The sequence below is a fragment of the Crocuta crocuta genome, unplaced genomic scaffold (genome assembly GCF_008692635.1).
Source record: "Crocuta crocuta isolate KB4526 unplaced genomic scaffold, BGI_CrCroc_1.0 scaffold115, whole genome shotgun sequence".
NCBI lineage: Eukaryota > Metazoa > Chordata > Mammalia > Carnivora > Hyaenidae > Crocuta > Crocuta crocuta.
The window spans coordinates 7,228,142-7,246,826 of NW_027530575.1; the positions used below are offsets into that span (position 1 = coordinate 7,228,142).

At 52.9% G+C, this 18,685-nt stretch overlaps 1 protein-coding gene across 1 annotated transcript in view; it reads right to left on the bottom strand.

Moving 5' to 3' along the window:
* Nucleotides 1-18,685, bottom strand: part of LDLR (low density lipoprotein receptor) — a 36,418-nt gene that overhangs the window by 17,048 nt on the left and 685 nt on the right. The window contains exons 2-10 of the mRNA XM_077767969.1: nucleotides 13,495-13,617; nucleotides 12,928-13,050; nucleotides 11,261-11,647; nucleotides 7,340-7,462; nucleotides 5,756-5,878; nucleotides 4,160-4,279; nucleotides 3,634-3,759; nucleotides 1,401-1,572; nucleotides 1,067-1,291 (exon numbers count right to left, since the gene is read on the bottom strand). Coding sequence (XP_077624095.1) covers nucleotides 1,067-1,291; nucleotides 1,401-1,572; nucleotides 3,634-3,759; nucleotides 4,160-4,279; nucleotides 5,756-5,878; nucleotides 7,340-7,462; nucleotides 11,261-11,647; nucleotides 12,928-13,050; nucleotides 13,495-13,617 — 1,522 coding nt within the window. The remainder of the gene's footprint in view (nucleotides 1-1,066; nucleotides 1,292-1,400; nucleotides 1,573-3,633; nucleotides 3,760-4,159; nucleotides 4,280-5,755; nucleotides 5,879-7,339; nucleotides 7,463-11,260; nucleotides 11,648-12,927; nucleotides 13,051-13,494; nucleotides 13,618-18,685) is intronic.

Consider the following 18,685-nt stretch of genomic DNA (forward strand, 5'->3'; position numbering starts at 1 on the left):
TGAGCGTGTGGGGGGGGGGGGGGGGGGGAAGGGGGGGAAGAACATGAGAGCAGACCGCACGCGCACACCCACACCCCACGACTTGTGCCTAAGGGGTTTCTTCTGGGACTTTCCCTCTTTCCTGAAGGCTGCGGGAATAAGGTCGCTCAGCAGGATGGCCCTCCACCAAATGAGAACATAGGTTTCGTTCAACTGGGACCCAGGCCCACCTGCACCCCAGGGTCTGTCCCGTCGGATTTGTGCTTTTCTCCAAAGTTCCCCTTTCCCTTGGTTATTGCAACCGGGGCAGGGCTGCCCTTCCAGAATTGTGCAATTCCCCCAGGCAGCGCGTGTGGTGCAAGAGCGCCCGGGGCGGGGACACGGGTCTCCCAGGAGGGCCCCGGAGCTGCTGAGTCAGCCGCGGGGCCTGCAAACGCCCACCGTCCTGGGGTGCCCCGGCGTGGTGACCTTCACTCCCTGTGACGTCCTCCCCCACACTAACATTGGACCGGAGTGTTCTGACCTTTCTTATCCGGGCACAGGATACGTGGCCATAAAATACCAAATCAGGATTTAAAGATGTATTCATTGCGAATACTATTTTCAAAAAATCCATGTGTTGGGGCACCTGGGTGGCTCAGTCGGTTAAGCATCCGACTCTTGGTTTCGGCTCAGGTCCTGATCTCAGGAGTTCAAGCCCCCGCATCGGGCTCTCTCTGCCCCTCTCTGCTCACAGTCTGTCTCCCTCAAAATAAGTAAATAAGAAAAAAATCCACATTTGAACTTCCGGTTCGGGGGTTCTCGTCCTGAGGACACAGCTTTCCAGAGTCCACAAGGGCCACGGCAGGACCTCAAGAGGGATCGACCCCTGGATCCCAAAAGGTGGGTGGGGAAGGGTGACCATTCAAAGTCCTGCTGTTCTCCGAGAGCGGGAGCCACCGTGGCTGGGGACAGCCCCCAGCCCATGGAGGCCAGCCCAGCTCAGGCACACGCCTCTAACCCCCCTCGCCCCCCATCAGAAGCCAGTTCTTGAACCCCGCTTGTGCCCTCCGTTCCCTCGGTGCCCCTTGGCTTTGGGAATACCCACCCGTGAGCCGGGTCCACCACAATGGCACGGGGCTTGGAGCCTTTCTCCTTGAAGAGCGTCTTCCTCTTCGCTCCCTTGGTGTCGGCCACGGAGACGGTGCCCAGGACCGAGTCTGTCCAGTAGATGTTGCTGTGGATCCAGTCCACCGCCAGCCCGTCGGGGGCCTGCAGGTCCTCGCCGATGACGGTGTCGTAGGAGAGGCCGGGGGCTCTGTCGATCTGGGTGCTAAGAGGGAGGGGCAGGGGGAGGGGAGCGTCAGTGTGCACCCCAACCCCACCCCACCCCCGGCCTGTGTCAGCTGGAGTCGGGTGCTGAGTGCGGCTCCAAGGCTCACCTGTAGATCTTCCTTTGGGACAGGTCGGACCAGTAGATTCTGTTGCTGGCCACCTCGGTGTCCAGGGCGACCACGTTCTTCAAGTTCGGGATGAGGCTGGTGTATTCGCTGCGGTCCAAGGTCATCTTCCTCACCTCGTGGCGGTTGGTGAAGAAGAGGTAGGCGATGGTGCCTAGGAACACAGGAGGGATGCTCAGGGGAGCAGAAGGGACCCCCTGAGTCCCGCCTGTCACGCCCTTTGGGGTGTGGCTGAACCAGAGCAAGACACCCCATATGGGGTGGAAAAGCTCCCCCCCCGCCCGGGTATTAACCACATGCTTCCAATGCCCTGACGTCCTGGGCCTTGCAGAGCAGAAGGGGCGGCCCCTCTCAGGGCCAGCCGGCTCCTAGGGACGGTCCACAACTCGCCTCAAGTGCAAAGGAGCCAGCTCGTAGCCGCCACCCCCTCTATGGGGCTCTTACACTCTGAGCCACTGTCCACCCGCCTGCCGGGATTACCCTGGGGCAGACCCCACGAGCAGCGCCTCGGCCCCGGAGCCTGCTGGGACTGTCTAGCCAGTTGTGGGCCGGCTCACCCAGCCTCACCTCATTCCCGAGGAGACCACAACAGAGGCTCGAGACCACACACGCCACATGTGGCCCCCGTGGCTGCCATGCCCCCTCCTCTGGGTAACTGAGTGACAATCGATCTTGTCAGTGGGGGGCACCTCCTGATCTGCTGGCCTCATCGTGCTTGAGCGATGATAAAACCTACATCTGAAAACACTGGGTCCCGTGCCTGGGTGACGCAGTCAGATAAGCATCTTACTCTGGCTCAGGTCATGATCTCACAGTGCGTGAGTTCAAGCCCGGCATCGGGCTCCGTGGGGACAGTGCAGAGACTAGAGCCTGCTTGGGATCAGCTCACTCTCTCTCTCTGGCCCTCCCCGGCTCATGCTCTTTCAAAATAAACAAAAAAAATAAAACAAAACACTGGGTCCTCCGCATTTTACATTTTGGAACATAAATACGAAGAAATGGTAACCGCTAATGTGTACCCAGGGACCCCTTAGGGCAGGAAATTCTCAGTGTTGTTCGGACCGCGTTCTCCATCATTGGTCCTCACACTCCTAGGAGGCCAGGGTGTCACTGAACTCCCTTTATACAGAAGGGGATCAGAGCTCAGAGAGGGGAAGCGACTAGCTCAAGGTCACACCAGCTAGTAAATGGCAGAGCTGGGGCTCGAATCCAGGTCGCTCCGACTCTGGGGGCTGTGCTATAACCATGACACTGACATTCACCAATGAGCTGACCACGTGCATGACAGACCTCACTCAGGATACCCCTCCCCCAACACCACGCGTACACCTGCGTAGGATCCGTCTACACACTCGCCCCTACAGGCTGGAATGAAAGGAATATCTCAAATCCTAGAGGGTTTTACGATCTGTCCCCAGTTTTCCCCAGAACCGGGAAATGCACGGGGGCGTGACAGAGGGAGGCCAAGGAACCGTCACAAAGGGGAGGACAGTGGGAGAAAAACTTCGAGGCAAAAACAGATCCTTGGGGAAACAGAAGATGATCGAAAGTGTTTCTGCAAAGGGCGCCTGGGGGGCTCAGTCAGTTGAGCGCCCGACTCTGGATTTTGACTCAGGTCATGATCCCAGGCTTATGGGATCGAGCCCCGTTGTCGGGCTCTACACTGAGTGTGGAGCCCGCTTAAGATTCTCTCTCTCCAGGGGCGCCAGGGTGGCTCGGTCAGTTAAGCGTCTGACTTCGGCTCAGGTCATGACCTCACGGTTTGTGGGTTCGAGCCCCGCGTCGGGCTCTGTGCTGACAGCCAGCTCAGAGCCTGGAGCCAGCTTCAGAGTCTGTGCCTCCCTCTCTCTCGGACCCTCCCCCGCTCACGCTGTCTCTCTCTCTCTCTCCCCCTCTCCCTCTCTCAGAAATAAACATTAAAGAAATTTTTTTTAAACATTAAAAAATTAAAAAATAAGTAAATAAAAATAAAAACTGAAAGAACAGCTAGAGAGGGTGCAGGCCCTTCACAGGACCATGGCTTTTCACCTCTTGCCCCGCGAAGCCAGCCAGCCCCACCAACCATTCCCTCGGCAATTGACCCGCGTCCCCAGAGAAGCCGGACCTGTGTGGGCAGCCTCCCAGTAAGTTCCTAACTGGGCTGCTTGTCCCTCTGCCACTCCCTCGAGCACACAGCCTGCCCCCGGGGTCTTTGGGGCACAAGGAAAGNGCTCACCCACAGCCTTGCAGGCCTTGGTGAGGGGGTCCAGCCGGAATCCCTTCTCACACTCGCACTTGTAGCTGCCCTCGAGGTTTATGCAGAGCTGGCTGCACGCGTCGGGATCCTGACACTCATCGATATCTGCAAGCCGGGACACAGAAAAGGGCTTGGGGTGCTGATGGAGGGAGGGGCTCCCACCGAAAGCCATCCCTCCCAGGGGCGTCCTGGCAACCATTGGGTGCAGAAAAGAACACGTCAAAATAGCCAGGTGTCGTCTCCAGCAGTGACCCTGACCTCCCCGTTCGCCTCAGGGGTGCAGCCAACAGGGTGAAGGCTCAGTCAACCGAGGTTTCTTTTTTAATTATTAATCCCCGAAGGCAAGGACAGAGTGTGCCTCAGGGGCCAAGCCCGTGCTAGACGGCCCCTCATCAAATCCTCCCAACAGGCCTGTGAGGTCAGGCCTGCTTCTGTGCCCACTTAACGGATGGGGAAACCGAGGCACAGAGGGTTTGGCCACCCCGAGGGGCGGCTCGGGAATCACCTTCGCATCTCCGCTGGTCCACCAGCCGGAAGCCCTCGGGGCACAAGCACTCATAGCCGATCTTGAGGTCGTTGCAGATATGGGAGCAGCCGCCTCTGTCTTCCAGGCACTCGTTGGTCTCTGCGACAGGAGGGACAGACGGGTCACGCTCAGGGCGTCACCCTCCCTGCGCGGGGTCATCGGCCTTATCGTGGTCCCCACAGTGATGTGGAGGCCAGTGAACTACCAAGTCTCTTAAGAGGACTTAAAATAAGCACTGTCACGTCCAAAGCCACAGATGAGCCTGGAAGATGTTCCACTGAGTGAAATACACCAGGAGCAAATGGACAAATCTTGGAGGATTCACTCCTAGGAGGCCCTTAGTGGAGTCAAACTCAGAGACAGGACGTAGACGGTGAGGGCTGGGGGGTGGGGGAGGGGGCCGGGGAGTCAGTGCTTCACAGGCACAGAGGCTCACTTTGGGAAGATGAGAAAGTTCTGGAGACGGATGGTGGGGATGGCTGCAGCCGCATGCGAATGTACTTAACACTGCTGACCTTTATGCAGACACCAGTTAAGGAGGTAAATCTTGGGGCGCCTGGGTGGCTTAGTCGGTTAAGCGTCCGACTTTCGCTTAGGTCATGATCTCGCAGTTTGTGGGTTCGAGCCCCGCGTCGGGCTCTGTGCTGACTGCCAGCTCAGAGCCTGGAGCTTGTTTCAGAGTCTGTCACTCCCTCTCTCTCTGACCCTCCCCTGCTCATGCTGTCTCTCTCTCTCTCTCTCTCCCCTAGAAATAAATAAAACATTAAAAAAAATTTAAAAAAAAAAGGAGGTAAATCTTACACTATTTTTTTGGTAACCCACATTTCAAAACGTTCTTGATTCTGAAAAATGAAAACTGCGATCCACAGTCGTGTACGTGAACTCCCGACAGCCCGATAGGTAGCTCAGCGACAGCTGTGGACGCTGAGGCACGGCCAGGCTAATGACGTGCCCGAGATCACAGTGCTGGACCGGACTCGGGGTGCTTAAGCGCCAGCAGCCAACCCGGGAGCTCCTCACAGGGCTTCGGTCAAACCTGACCCACCACATCTGTTCTTGCCCGAATGCTGTGGATGGTTTTTACGCTTTTGAATGGTTGAAAAGAAAAAGAAGAATCCAAAGAAAACCCGTGTTTGTGCCACATCAAAGGTCTATGAAATTCAAGCATCGGTGTCCATAATAAGATTTTCCTAGAGCATAGCCACATGCATCCCCGTGCGCATGCGTACACGGGTTTCCTGTCCCATTGAAGAGCTGCCACAGACCTTACAGCCGGTAAAGTCCAAAATATTTCCGTAGCTCTGGTTCGCAGAGCATTGCGAAACGTGACAAGCGTCCCCTCAGCCGCCCCCTAGCAAGGGACGTGAACTGTTTCTGTCCCGTCCCACGGATGTGAACACAGGCTCGTGAGCAAAGCCACTTGTCCCCAGGGACCCTCACGTACGTGCTGCCTTGGGAGCTGAAGTGCTCACGGGCACCGGCTGGCAGGAACCTCTGAGCCCCGATGTAGCCCCGTCTGGGCCCCGCCCCCGGCTGCCCACAAGTTCAAGAGCCGCCCTGCACCCCGGGGCTCACCGCACTCCTTCAGAGGCTCGTCAGACCAGTCTCGACAGTCCCGGGCCGAGTTGCACACTTTGTCCAGGGTGATGCATTCGCCGCTGTGGCACTTGAACTTGTTGGGCCCCTCGCACAGCGTCACTACAAGACAGAGGAAGGGGGGGGGAGGAGTCAGGTGCTTCTGAGCAGCCAGAGTCCGCTCACTCCTCTTTAAAAACATGATGGTTCATTTATACAGACTGTATGAACATGTATTTATAAATAAGACACAATGTGATTAGTATTACAGAAATAAACCCTTTAAACAGGGTGAAGATGGCAAAATTTGTTATATGTAGATGACCACAATTTTTGTTATTTACTTGAGAGAAAGAGCATGTGTGCACGCGAGTGGGGGAAGAGGGAGAAGGAGACAGAAAATCCGAAGCAGGCTCCAAACTGGTAGTGGGGAGCTCAATGCGAGGTTCGAACTCACGAACCACGAGATCATGACCTGAACTGAAGTCATTCGCTTAACCCACGTGAGCCACCCAGGCGCCACTACCACAGATTTTAAAAAATGCATTATCAGAATTTAACTTCTTGTTCACAAAAGTTTGTTTCAGTCTCTAAGTATTGTAACTTAAAATATTTATGTATTTACTTTTTCGATCAAGACTTAAGATCAAGAATCGGACGCTTAACTGACTCCGCCAAGAAGGTGCCCCGATAAAAAATGTTTTAAAAAGAACATTCTTGCGGGGTGTCCGGGTGGTAGAGTCAGTTAAGCCTTCCACCCTTGGTTTCGGCTCATGTTTGTGAATTCAATCCCTGCATTAGGCTCTGTGCTGATGGTGTAAACCGGCTTGGGATTCGGTCTCTCCTTCTGTCTGCCCCTCCCCTGCTTGTGCGTGCACACGCACTCTCCTTCTCTCAAGACAAATACACAGGGGTGCCTGAGTGGCTCAGTTGGTTAAGTGTCTGACTTCGGCTCAGGTCATGATCTTGCGGTTTGTGAGTTCGAGCCCTGCATCCGGCTCTGTGCTGACAGCTCAGCGCCTGGAGCCTGTCTTCGGAGTCTGTGTCTCCCTCTCTCTCTGACCCTCCCCTGCTCACACTGTCTCTCTCTGACTCTCAAAAATAAATAAAAAACATTTAAAATTTTTTTTTAAAAATAAACACACTTAAAAAAACAAAAAAAAACCCCACTAGCATCCTTGTGTTACATGTATTTTACCGCAATTAAAATAATTTTTTAAATTAATTCCGCTGACGAACACCTGGGTTGCTTCTACCGTTTCGCCGTCAGGCCAGTGGTGCTCTGGGTGATCCTGAGCCCATCGCCGATTACAGGGCAAGTTTCTCCTGGGGTCATGGGCAGGAGAGGGACCCCCCCCCCCACTGTGAGCTCAGGAAAGTACTTGACCTAGAACTGGACCATGTTACCCCTGCGCTCAGAGACAGGAGCTCTGCCCACTTCAACCTCGTTAAGTCTCACAGTCCTGAGGTTGGTGATTTCATAACATACATTTTTTGGGGTTAAATGGAAGCGAGGTTCAGGGAGGTCGAGTAACTTGCCCGAGGATGCACAGCACGCGCGGGGCTGACCCGAGAGGAGCTCACCATTGATGCAGCCAAGCTCATCGCTCATGTCCTTACAGTCATACTCCCGGTCGCACTGCCGGCTGCCATGGATACAGGTCCCGTCCGAGCACTGGAACTCGTCAGGCCGGCATGTGGCCACAGCTGGGAAAGACAGGGCGCGCGTTGGTTTTTCTCAAGGGAACAGCGGAGACAAACTACCNCCCCATAAATGTTTGTTTATCTTTGAAGGAGAGAGAGACAGAGCACGAGCAGGGGAAGAGCAGAGAGAGAGGGAGACACAGAATCCGAAGCAGGCTCCAGGCTCTGAGCTGTCAGCACAGAGCCCGACGCGGGGCTCGAACCCACAAACTGTGAGATCATGACCTGAGCCGAAGTCGGATGCTTAATCGACTGAGCCCCCCAGGCACCCCCTAACTACCACCTTTAAAACAGTGATTTCCTGGCTGCCTCAGGCATCAGAGACAGGCTGTAACGGGAAAGATATCAGGTGAAAAAAACACACTCTACCACCTCCCTGGCCAGAGACAACAGTGCCTCATCTGTTTTACCTGCTTCTTACCCCAGATACAACCTGTCTGCATCTTCAAAATTTTAGCCAACGTAGATTTATTTCTTTGTTTAAAAAATTTCAATAACTGTTTATACCGTTTATTTATCTTGAGAAAGAGCGAGCAAGCAGGGTAAGGGAAGAGAGAGAGGAAGAGAAAGAATCCTTAACAGAGACTCCATGCTGTTACCATGGAGCCCGACGCAAGGCTCGAACTCACAAACCCGTGAGTGTGACCTGAGCCAAGATCAAGAGTCAGACGCTTAACCAGCTGAGCCCCCAGGTGCTCTGCCAACGTAGTTTTATTTTTTATTTTTTAAATGTTTTTATTTATTTCTGAGAGAGAGAGACAAGGGTGAGCAGGGGAGGGTCAGAGAGAGAAGGAGACACAAAATCTGAAGCAGACTCCAGGCTCTGAGCTGTCAGCACAGAGCCCGATGCGGGGCTCGAACCCACAAACTGTGAGATCATGACCTGAGCCGAAGTCGGACGCTCAACCGACTGAGCCACCCAGGCACCCCTCTGCCAACGATGTTTAAGAATTTCTTTCATGGCAGCAAGTACTCTTTTCCTCAACGAAGAAGAATCCTGGAAAATTATTACTGAAGTCATAGAGCAACGTTTGGAAAAGAGGTGCTCAGCTGGTGGGTTTTCTGGGAGATCTCTCTATGCTTTCCATCTACACATCTGTGTTTTTTCAGAACACAGAATTGTTTTTTTACACTTTTATCTTTAAGTCACCTCAACACCCAACGTGGGGCTCGAACTCACAACCTGAGATCAAGAGGCTCACACTGCCAGCTGAACCAGCCAGGCGCCCCGAGAACACGTGATCTGTGACATAGCTGGCAGGGCCAACCAGCCGCTCTCAGAAGAGCAACGGCCTGATCCCAGTCCAGACAGAGGCGGGGCCGAATTATGCGACCAGCACCACCTAGTGCAATACCGTCTATCACTGTGAAACAGCACAAACGTTTACAAGAAGCCATGTGGGGAGAAAAGACGAATTTTTTGTTCTCACAAAGGAGTAACACACCGGTGACTCCGCCTTTGTGGGCCTCAGTTTCCCCATCTGTCAAGAGTGGGGGAAGCCTGCTCACAAGTGATGAGAATTCAGTAAGCCTGTGTTAAGTTTGAGCACAGGGGCGCCTGGGTGGCTCAGGGAGTTGGGCGTCCAACTTCGGCTCAGGTCATATCATGGTTTGTGGGTTCGAGCCCCGCGTCGGGCTCTGTGCTGACAGCTCAGAGCCTGGAGCCTGTTTCAGATTCTGTGTCTCCCTCTCTTTCTGACCCTCCCCTGCTCACGCTGTCACTGTCTGTCTCTTTCTCAGAAATGAAAAAATTAAAAAAAAAAAAAAAACAACATTTGTACAAAGTCATCCATTATTTTAAAAATGTGACTTTTAGGGGCACCAAAGTGGCACAGTCGGTTAAGTGTCCAACTCTTGATTTCAGCTCAGGTCATGATTTTGCAGTTCATGAGATCAAGCCCTGTGCTGGGCTCTGCGTGGTCAGCATGGAGTCTGCTTGGGATTCATTCTCATTCTCTCTCTCTCTCTCTCTGCCCCTCCTCTGATGGTGCTCCAGCTCTCTCTCAAAAATAAACATTAAAAAATAAATAAAAATGTGACATTTAGGGGCACCTGGAGAGCTCAGTCAGAATAGCATGTGACTCTTGAACTTGGGGTCACAAGTTTGAACTCTCCGCTGGGGGCAGAGGTTACTTAAAAAAAATAAACAGAAGGGGAGCCTGGGTGGCTCCGTTGGTTAAGCATCCTGCTCTTGGTTTCTGCTCAGGTCATGATTTCATGGTATGTGAGATCGAGCCCCGAGTCAGGTTCTGTGCTGACAGTGAGGAACCTGCTCGGGATTCTCTTTTTCACTCTCACCCTGCCCCTCCCTCCCTCAAAATAAATAAATAAAATTTAAAATACTTAAAAAAATTATTTTAATATTTATTTTGAGGGAGAGAGAGAGAGAGAGCGAGCATGAACAGGGGAGGGGCAGAGAGAGGGAGACACAGAATCGTAGCAGGCTCCCTGCTCTGAACTGTCAGCAGAGCTTGATGCGGGACTCGAACTCATGAACTGCAAGATCATGACCTGAGCCGAAGTCAGATGCTTAACCGACTAAGCCACCCAGGCGCCCCTTAAAATAATTTAAAAATGTTAAAGCAACTTTTTAAAAGCTTAATTACACCTCCCCAGAGATGACCAGTGGGGAGAGCACACCTGAGCAAAGATACGCAAGACATCGGCACGGGAAAGCCTGTTCTGGACCCGCAGTGGTGCTACCTCGTGAGCTTTGGGACGCCGTCCACCCTGCCCCCCGTTCAGGAAGCACGGACGCAGGGCCCGGGCCACACGCCCTTCATCTACAAGGTCTGTGACACAGGAGCCGCTCACCACGTGTGGCTACTGAACTCTCAATTCCTTAAAGTGAAATAAAACAAAAAAACTCCACCCTGGTCACAGAGGCTCCACTGGGAGGCAGGGGGTTCTGTGGGCGGCATAGACGCGGACGGCCCGCCATCACAGAAAGTTCTATCGGGTGGCGCTGGACTCCCACCGAAGCCTGCCAAGTCCAGTGCCCTTGCCCCATTCTACGGGCGGGGGGGAAACACAGCGCAGGGAGGCTGAGTCCCTGGCCAAGGGTCACACAGCTCGTGGGCCACCAGCCAGGCCTGGAGCCCAGGATCCTTTCGGGACCAAAATAATACTGCAACACGCAACCTGCTCCCCTTGTAGGAAAAAGAGCTTAACGATACAGGTGTTAAAGACAGAGTCTCCTGGGCACCTGGGGGGGCTCACAGTCGGTTAGGCGTCCAACCTTGGCTCAGGTCATGATCTCACGGTTCGTGGGTTCGAACCCCGCATCGGGCTCCGTGCTGACAGCCAGCTCAGAGCCTGGAGCCTGCTTCAGCTTCTGTGTCTCCCTCTCTCTCTGCCCCTCCCCTACTTGCGCTCGGTCTCTCTCCCTCAAACAAACATTAAAAATTAAAAAAAAAAAAAAAAAAGCCCCCTGGGGTGCCTGGGTGAGTCCGTCAGTTAAGCATCCGACCCTTGATCTCCGCTTTGGCCACAACCTAGAGGTTTCTGAGTTCGAACCCTGTGCAGCCTGTTCGGGATTCTCTCTCCTGCTTTCTCTCTGCCCCTCCCCCACCCCTTGCAAAATGAGTAAACTTAAAAAATTAAAAAGACAGAGTCTCCTTTTAGGGGCGCTCTCTCCTCCATGTGATCAGTAACACTGGAAAAAACATGAAACGAGATGGACTTTCTTGCTGTGTGATTCGAAATTGCATAACCACCAAACGGCCCGCCNGGTGGGGGGTGGGGGGGGAAGGGGGGACACAGGGACAGGTCAGAGGACCCCCGCCGCGACAGCGCCCCTACCGCAATTCTCCTCATCGGAATTGTCCTTGCAGTCAGGGCCGCCGTCACAGCGCCAGCTCGAGTGGATGCACTCGCCGCTGCGGCAGTGAAACTCCAGCGCCGCGCAAGGGTTGTCGTCCCCTTGGGTGGCTGTCGCGGTGCGGCCCCCGCAGCGCTGCGGCCACTCGTCGGAGCCATCCTTGCAGTCCGGGTCGCTGTCACACGCCCACAGCTGGGGGATGCAGGCCGAGTCGTTGCACTGGAAGTTGGCGGGGCCGCAGGTGGGCGTGGGGCAGGCCGCCTCGTCGGAGCCGTCTAAGCAGTCGCGGTCCGAATCACAGACAAACTCGAGCGAGATGCATTTCCCGTCCTGGCAGCGGAACTCATCCTCGGCACACGTCTTGGGCGCTGCAGGGGAGGGGGAGACAACCGGGTCACCTGAGAGCCTCACCTCCCCATCAGCAGCAAGCAGCCCATTCCACAGAGGAGGACGCTGAGGCCTGCAGGGGCCACGCCCCTGTCTCATCCAGGCGGCCACTGGTAAGGGTCGGACCTTCATTTCCAAAGTAAATGTATGTGCTGGCTCAGTCGGTGGAGCGTGGGACTCTGGATCTCAGGGTTTTAAGTCTGAACCCCATGCTGGGGGGTAGAGATTATTTAAGAAATTTTTTTTAATGTTTATTTTTGAGAGAGAGAGACAGAGCACGAGTGGGGGAGGGGCAGAACGAGAGAGGGAGACACAGAACCTGAAAAAGGCTCCAGGCTCTGAGGTGTCAGCACAGAGCCCGACGCGGGGCTCGAACCCACGAACCGTGAGATCATGACCCGAGCCGAAGTTGGACACTCAACCCACTGAGCCATCCAGGCGCCCTAAAAAATAAAATCTTTAATAAGAAGTACATGTATGTGAACACTCACATGTTGCCTTTTTTAAAAAAATATCATGGATGTTGATATTTTCTCAACTTGGAGATCTGACACTATCTTCGTTATTCACATTTTTCCCAGTTATTTTCCTCAGAGCCTTACTCGATTAAAAAAATAACAACAAAGGGCACCTGGGTGACTCCATCCGTTAGACCTCTCTGACTCTTGATTTCGGCTGAGGTCGTGATCGTAGGCCGAGCCACCCAGGAGCCCCAAAGTGATACAGTTTAGTCACTAACCCCCTAACATGAAAGAGGCAGGACAGGGGCGCCTGGGTGGCTTAGTCGGTTAAGCGTCCGACTTTCGCTTAGGTCATGATCTCGCGGTTCATGGGTTCGAGCCCCGCGTTGGGCTCTGTGCTGACTGCCAGCTCAGAGCCTGGAGCCTGTTTCAGTCTGTGACTCCCTCTCTCTCTGACCCTCCCCTGCTCACGCTGTCTCTCTCTCTCTCCTAGAAATAAAAAAAAAAAAAGAAAAAAGAAAAAAGAAAGAGGCAGGACAGACACCCAGCTCTCCGAAGTGCGCGCCCCCCCCCCACCCCGTTTCCTGGCAGACCCTCAACTTGGTGAAGCTTTTTTCCTCATGGTCAGCGGTCAGCGGGGTGATCCCGTCTCCGCCAGGGGGTCTTACTGTGCGCTCCGCCCCCCAGGGTAGCTGGCAGGGGTCACCAGCTGGGGGAGACACCTGACAAGTACAGCCTCACCGGGTGTGCCGAGGGCCCTACGGCGCGGAGGGGGCAGCCAGGGGAGGGAGCACACTTACGACAGCCTTGCTCGTCGGAGCCATTCTCGCAGTCCACCTGGCCGTCGCATCTCCAGAACTGAGGGATGCAGCGGTTGACACGGCCCCCGCAGCTGAAGTCCCCTGACTTGCAGGTGACAGACACTGCGGGACAAACGGGATTCAGCCTTCACTCTAAGGGAAGCCCGATCTGCCTCACCAGCCCCCGCTTTGCAGAGGAAAAAAAACGCAAGGTTTCACAAAGAGGGTGCCGCGCCCACCTTTCTGGGTCAAGATGAAGGGCACGGTTAAAAAAAACGTCAGACGTGGAGTGATGGACAGGTTTGGAAGGAGACAGAGGTGGTGGCTGTACAGGGTTGCGACTGTATCACTACTACTGAACTGGTCAATTTCAAAATGGTTAATTTTATCTTATGTAAATTTCACCTCCTTTTTTTTTTTTTTTTTTAGTTGTTAAAGTTTAACTTCCAGAAATATCTCTTCTTCCAAGTCCCAATTCATGGTTGAACACATCCATCTGCGGACTGATTTCCACCTCCTCTGTCACCAAATAAGGCAGGAAGCATGTCACTAGCAAAGGGGACTCACTACAGGTCTCTTCAGACTCGTCGGAGGCATCCAGGCACTCAGCTCTCCCGTCACAGACCCACTTGTAGGAAATGCACTTCCCATCTTGGCACTGGAACTCGTTTCTGCCACATGTGTCCCCCACTGAGAGAGAAGGGGAGAGAAAGGATCATTCGGTGCCAGAACCAGAAACTGACGGCCACCTGTTTGTGTCTATTTCCTGCCGGTTGAAGAATGAACCAGAAATAGCATCCAATCCTTCCCAGGAAACAGAACACACAACAAACCTCACAAACCAAAAGTGTAGCAGGGGACGCAAAGAAGAGATCTAGAAGGGCGACCTGCCAACAATGTGTAACACTTGACATAATGACGGATCCAGGAAGGTTGGGGGAAAAGTCCTTCCCGGCCCATGAATAAAGAAAATAATTTAGCATATTACAAACCTGTGTTGGAAACAGTAAGGAGAAAAATTGACACTGTGAAATCATTAAGCTGAAGGAAAAATGAGGGGCCTTCACTTGTAGGTAGGGAGGAAATAAATTTTAAAAAAACATTAAAAATTTTAAAAAAAGTATTGGGGTACCTGGGTGGCTTAGTCGGTTGAACACCTGACTCTATTTCAGCTTAGGTTATGATCCCAGGTTTGGGGGACAGGGCTCCACACTGAGTATGGAGCCTGCTTGGGATTTTTCTCTCTCTCCTTTTGCCCCCCAACCCCCCTCACATGCTCTCTAAATGAATAATAGAGGGGGTGCCTGGGTTGCTCGGTTAAGCATCTGACTTCAGCTCAGGTCATGATCTCACAGTCCATGGGTTCGAGCCCCGCGCTGGGCTCTGTGTTGACAGCTCAGAGCCTGGAGCCTGCTTCAGATTCTGTGTTGCCTTCTTTCTCTGCCCCTCCCCCGCTCACACTCTCTCAAAAATAAATATTTTTAAAAAATTAAAATAAACAAATCTTATTCATGATGGTTTCCTACTTAGATTTAAAGTCTCAAGTCACGTTGCACAGTTAGGGCAGGTTTTTTTGTTTTAAAGACTTTTAAGTAATCTCTACACCCGACGTGGGGCTCAAACCCACAACCCCGAGATCAAGAGTCACATGCTCTACTTACTGAGTCAGCCAAGAACCCCACCCCAACGCTGGGTTAATCATTAGCAGTCAGGCACATGAAGCCACATCTCAAATAGTGTTCTTGGTAACTTATTTGTATTTACTTTGCCTGACTTTCCATCATATCTGATTAGAAAGTGTATTTTATCTTTTTTTTTAATGTTTATTTTAGAGAGAGACAGAGACAGAGGGTGAGTGGGGGAGGGGCAGAGAGAGAGAGNTTTTGAGAAACAGAATCTTATCTGTGCTTCTGCATACGGAATAGTGGCCAGTTCACTTGAGTCACTTCTCTTCAAGGAATGCTTTATTTTGTAGATTTTTTTTTTTTTAATGTTTTATTTATTTCTAGGAGACAGACAGCGNAAAGGTAAGAAAAATTATTAAGCAAAATAATCGCAATGCCAGTCACTCTATATGCCTGGCTTTAGTGCTAGTTACTCCAATTCTCCAGCTTTCCCGAGTGCCTTCTGTTGTGCTTTGGTCATTTCAATGGAAGTAGACAAGCCCAGAGATCTCCAGGCCCCCCNTAAGCGTGGGACCTTGGCTTAGACCATGATCTAACAGTTCAGGAGTTTGGGCCCCAAGTCACGCTCTGTGCTGACAGCTCAGAGCCTGGCTCCTGCTTTGGATTCTGTGTCTCCCTCTCTCTCTGCCCCTCCACGGTCTCTCTCTTTCCCTCCCTCTCTGCCTCTCAAAACTAAACATTAAAAAAAATTTTTTTAATAATAAATAAAATTTGGGATCCCTGGGGGACTCAGTCAGTTAAGCGTCTGACTTCGGATCAGGTCATGATCCCACGGTTCGTGGGTTCGAACCCCGCATCGGGCTGTATGCTGACAGCTAGCTCAGAGCCTGGAGCCTGCTTCGGATCTTGTGTCTCCCTCTCTCTCTGACCCTCCCCTGCGTGCGCTGTCTCTCTCAGAAATAAATAAAAACATTAAAAAATTTTTAAAAATAAATCAATAAAATTTTACAAATAAACAAACAAGCCACCAAACTCTGGGTCTTCAAAGTTCAAGTTCAGTGCTCCTACCAGAGGTTAGGAAACCAGTCAGGTGATACCAGGAGAGCATTGAGGGTGGCGTGGAAAGGAGAATACAGGTGATGGCAATAGAGAAATAGAAGAAGCGCTTAGAAGAGTCAAAGAACCTGGTCTCTGAATTACAAGGAGGTCAGTGGCCATGTGGAGAGCCCCCACGTGTCAAGGAGAACCAGTAGAAGAGAGAAAGTGAGAGAGAAGGGAATGCCTTGAGCTTTGGAATCTGCTGTGGTCCCACATTCTGAGCATCGAATTGCTCTCTCGGACCAGCCTCTGCAGGACGCCCTACACAGCACTGACTCACAGCCGAATCGCAGCTGTGCCGAAAACGGGATATGACTCACTTCTCGAGAGGCTGCTGGCACACGGGGTGGGGAAAAGAGTCATTGGAATTCCAGGACTCAGAAAAAAATTCACAAGGAAGTTCAGGCCAAGGGCACTCACAATAAGGATCCTGGAGGAGAAGTTTCTGTCACTCCCCTCCTCCCCTAGGGGCTCACAACTTCCATTACCGCTAATCCCCTGCTCTGGCCTCCAACCTTTGCACAAAGCCCTATTTTACCCACAGAAGGTGCCAGTGGAAAGACTGGAAATAGTAAGAGCATTGCTAGAGGGGACGGGGATTAGGAGCAGTGGGCACCGAGTGACGGCCCATCCGAGGGGTGTCCTCACAGCAGAGAACACCATCCTGAGCAAGGGGACGGAACGGTCCGATTTAAAGCGCCATCACCCCCAAGAAACCACAGTGCCTTACGGTTGCCCAATGAAAGTTTGGTTTTCCTGATCGGTTTCATCTGATTTCAGTAAAAGCAAACTGGAACGCCCCACCCAGATCTCCTCTCTGCTGGGGTTACACAAGAGCCACCCACACCCACACCCCTGCCGGAGCCCCCCCCTCCATCCCCCACGCTCAAGTCTCCAAATAGCCTTTAAATCTGCCCTGTCACCAGTGACAAGCCAGATGCAAGGTTATCGAAACAGAAAAGGAGAATACACATTTCTGCTTTTTCGCCAGCACACAAATGAGGTGGTCAAATGCTTTCGATGTTTTCTTTCCCAGGCTACAGAAGATGGTTGTTCGGGGAAACTAAACGTACAAACAGAACCATTTCCTTGAAATAAACAAACAAACAAATAAATGGCCGGAGCTAACAGGCTCAGCTGAAAATGAACAAGAAATCAATTTCTCAGGGCTCTTTTCCCAACTAGACATTTTCCTCGGGGCAGGGGTGATCCTGATGCAAGGTTTTGCTGTCAGCAACTCCGGGGACGGGGTTCCATGATCGTTCACTGCTGGGAAGTTCCACAGTGTCTTAGCAACAAATGTCACCTGCTCGACAGCCCGGTAAAGTGTGGAGTCTATTAATGTACTTAACATGGACTGTGAAGGGCTATCAAAGCACTGAACAACACAGGTGTCTGGCATGGGATCTTACCAGGGAAGGAACCCCACAGGTAAGAGCAGGGATATCCTGGAAAGACAGAATGAGCCACCTAATTCCCCTTGAAGCTTTGCAGTCTCAAAAAAGCTCTTTTTTGGGGCGCCTGGGTGGCTCAGTCGGTTAAGCGTCCGACTTCGGCTCAGGTCATGATCTCATGGTTCGTGGGTTCGAGCCCCGCGTCGGGTTCTGTGCTGACAGCTAGCTCAGACCCTGGAGCCTGCTTCGGATTCTGTCTCCCTCTCTCTCTGATCCTCACCTGCTCACTCAGTCTCTCTCTCTCAAAAATAAATAAAACATTAAAAAAAAAAAACCCTCTTTTTTTGCCAGTGGTGGCCAGGAAGAAAAGCATGCCGGGCAGTGACCAAGGAATCCCATCCCCACCCCCAAGCATGCTGCTAAAGCAGAGACAACTCTTAGGACGCTCTTTTCTCTGAATCGGGGTGTGTCCTGGGCATACTTGATCCTCTGCAGACAGCTGCTAACTGCTTTTGACCCAGCTACGGGAAGACATGTGGTTTGGTTGCCAGCACCTTCCATCTCCAGGGGAACGGGTCTAGAAATTCCATCCCCTTCCACCTCCCCACAAATGCTTTAAATTTAAAGGCAGCTAGGGAGCAAGCTGGGACAAAACAGGGCTGCCGCAACTACACACCAGAGGACAGAAGGAGCTGCTGGCCCTCGGGAGTCTACGCATCGGGACTCAGAGCCTCCTGGAGAACACAGGCTACATCAGATCCTCGGACCACGCCTCACAGAGAAAAATAAATAAGCAACCCCTCTTGCTCAAGACTTCAGTGCCACCATTTCCTCTTAGGGATGAGGTCCATCAGCATTTGGAACAGCTCACACCAAGCGCCTCTTGACGAGCCAGTCCCTCCTCTTCACCCAGCTGGGTGGCAGAGTGATCTCAATACTCCCCAGCTATACGGCAGCACCCTCCCTTCCTGGCCTCTCAGCGAAAACTTCTGTGTCAAGGGTTGGAATCCCAGGAGTTCAAGGCGCCCCAGCGCGAAGCCACCACCCATCCCCGTCAATGAAAAAGCTTCCGGAAATCCCTTTATTAGGCAATTACAATTCCCTCATGGGCTGCTCCGGTTCTGCAGGAAAAGAACCCAGGGCGAGGTCGGGCGCTTCCGGCAGCTCATTTAAGGCCAATGGAAAACTCGAGGATCGCGCACCAACTAGTCTCTTCGCTAAATTTAAATCTGAAGCCCCCTAAAAGGAAACATCGCCTAGCCCCCTTCAGAGCTTCTAAACAAACAGGGCCACCCTGAGGGATCCATCCGAGGTTGGCGCCTCCCGATCCCAGCCCCGGCGGAAGGTCTCCGCTCCCGACCGAAGAGGGGCGGGCGTGTCTGAGGCAACGGTTTGATCAGGGAAGGAAGCTTGGCCCTGAGGGTGGCCTGGGGGGCACGGATGTGAACTCGACCCGGGCCGGGGCAGCGAGGGCAGACGGCATGGGCTCGGGCCCGGATCTCGAAGGAAACCTTGGGCTTCGCGAACGCTGCCCAGGAGCGCCGTGGGCACCTTGCCCATGCTCACGGAGGCGACTCCGGAGGCCCGGGACGCGTCGCCTTCGCGACAGGAGCCCTGGACGGACGCGAGGGAACTCCTTCG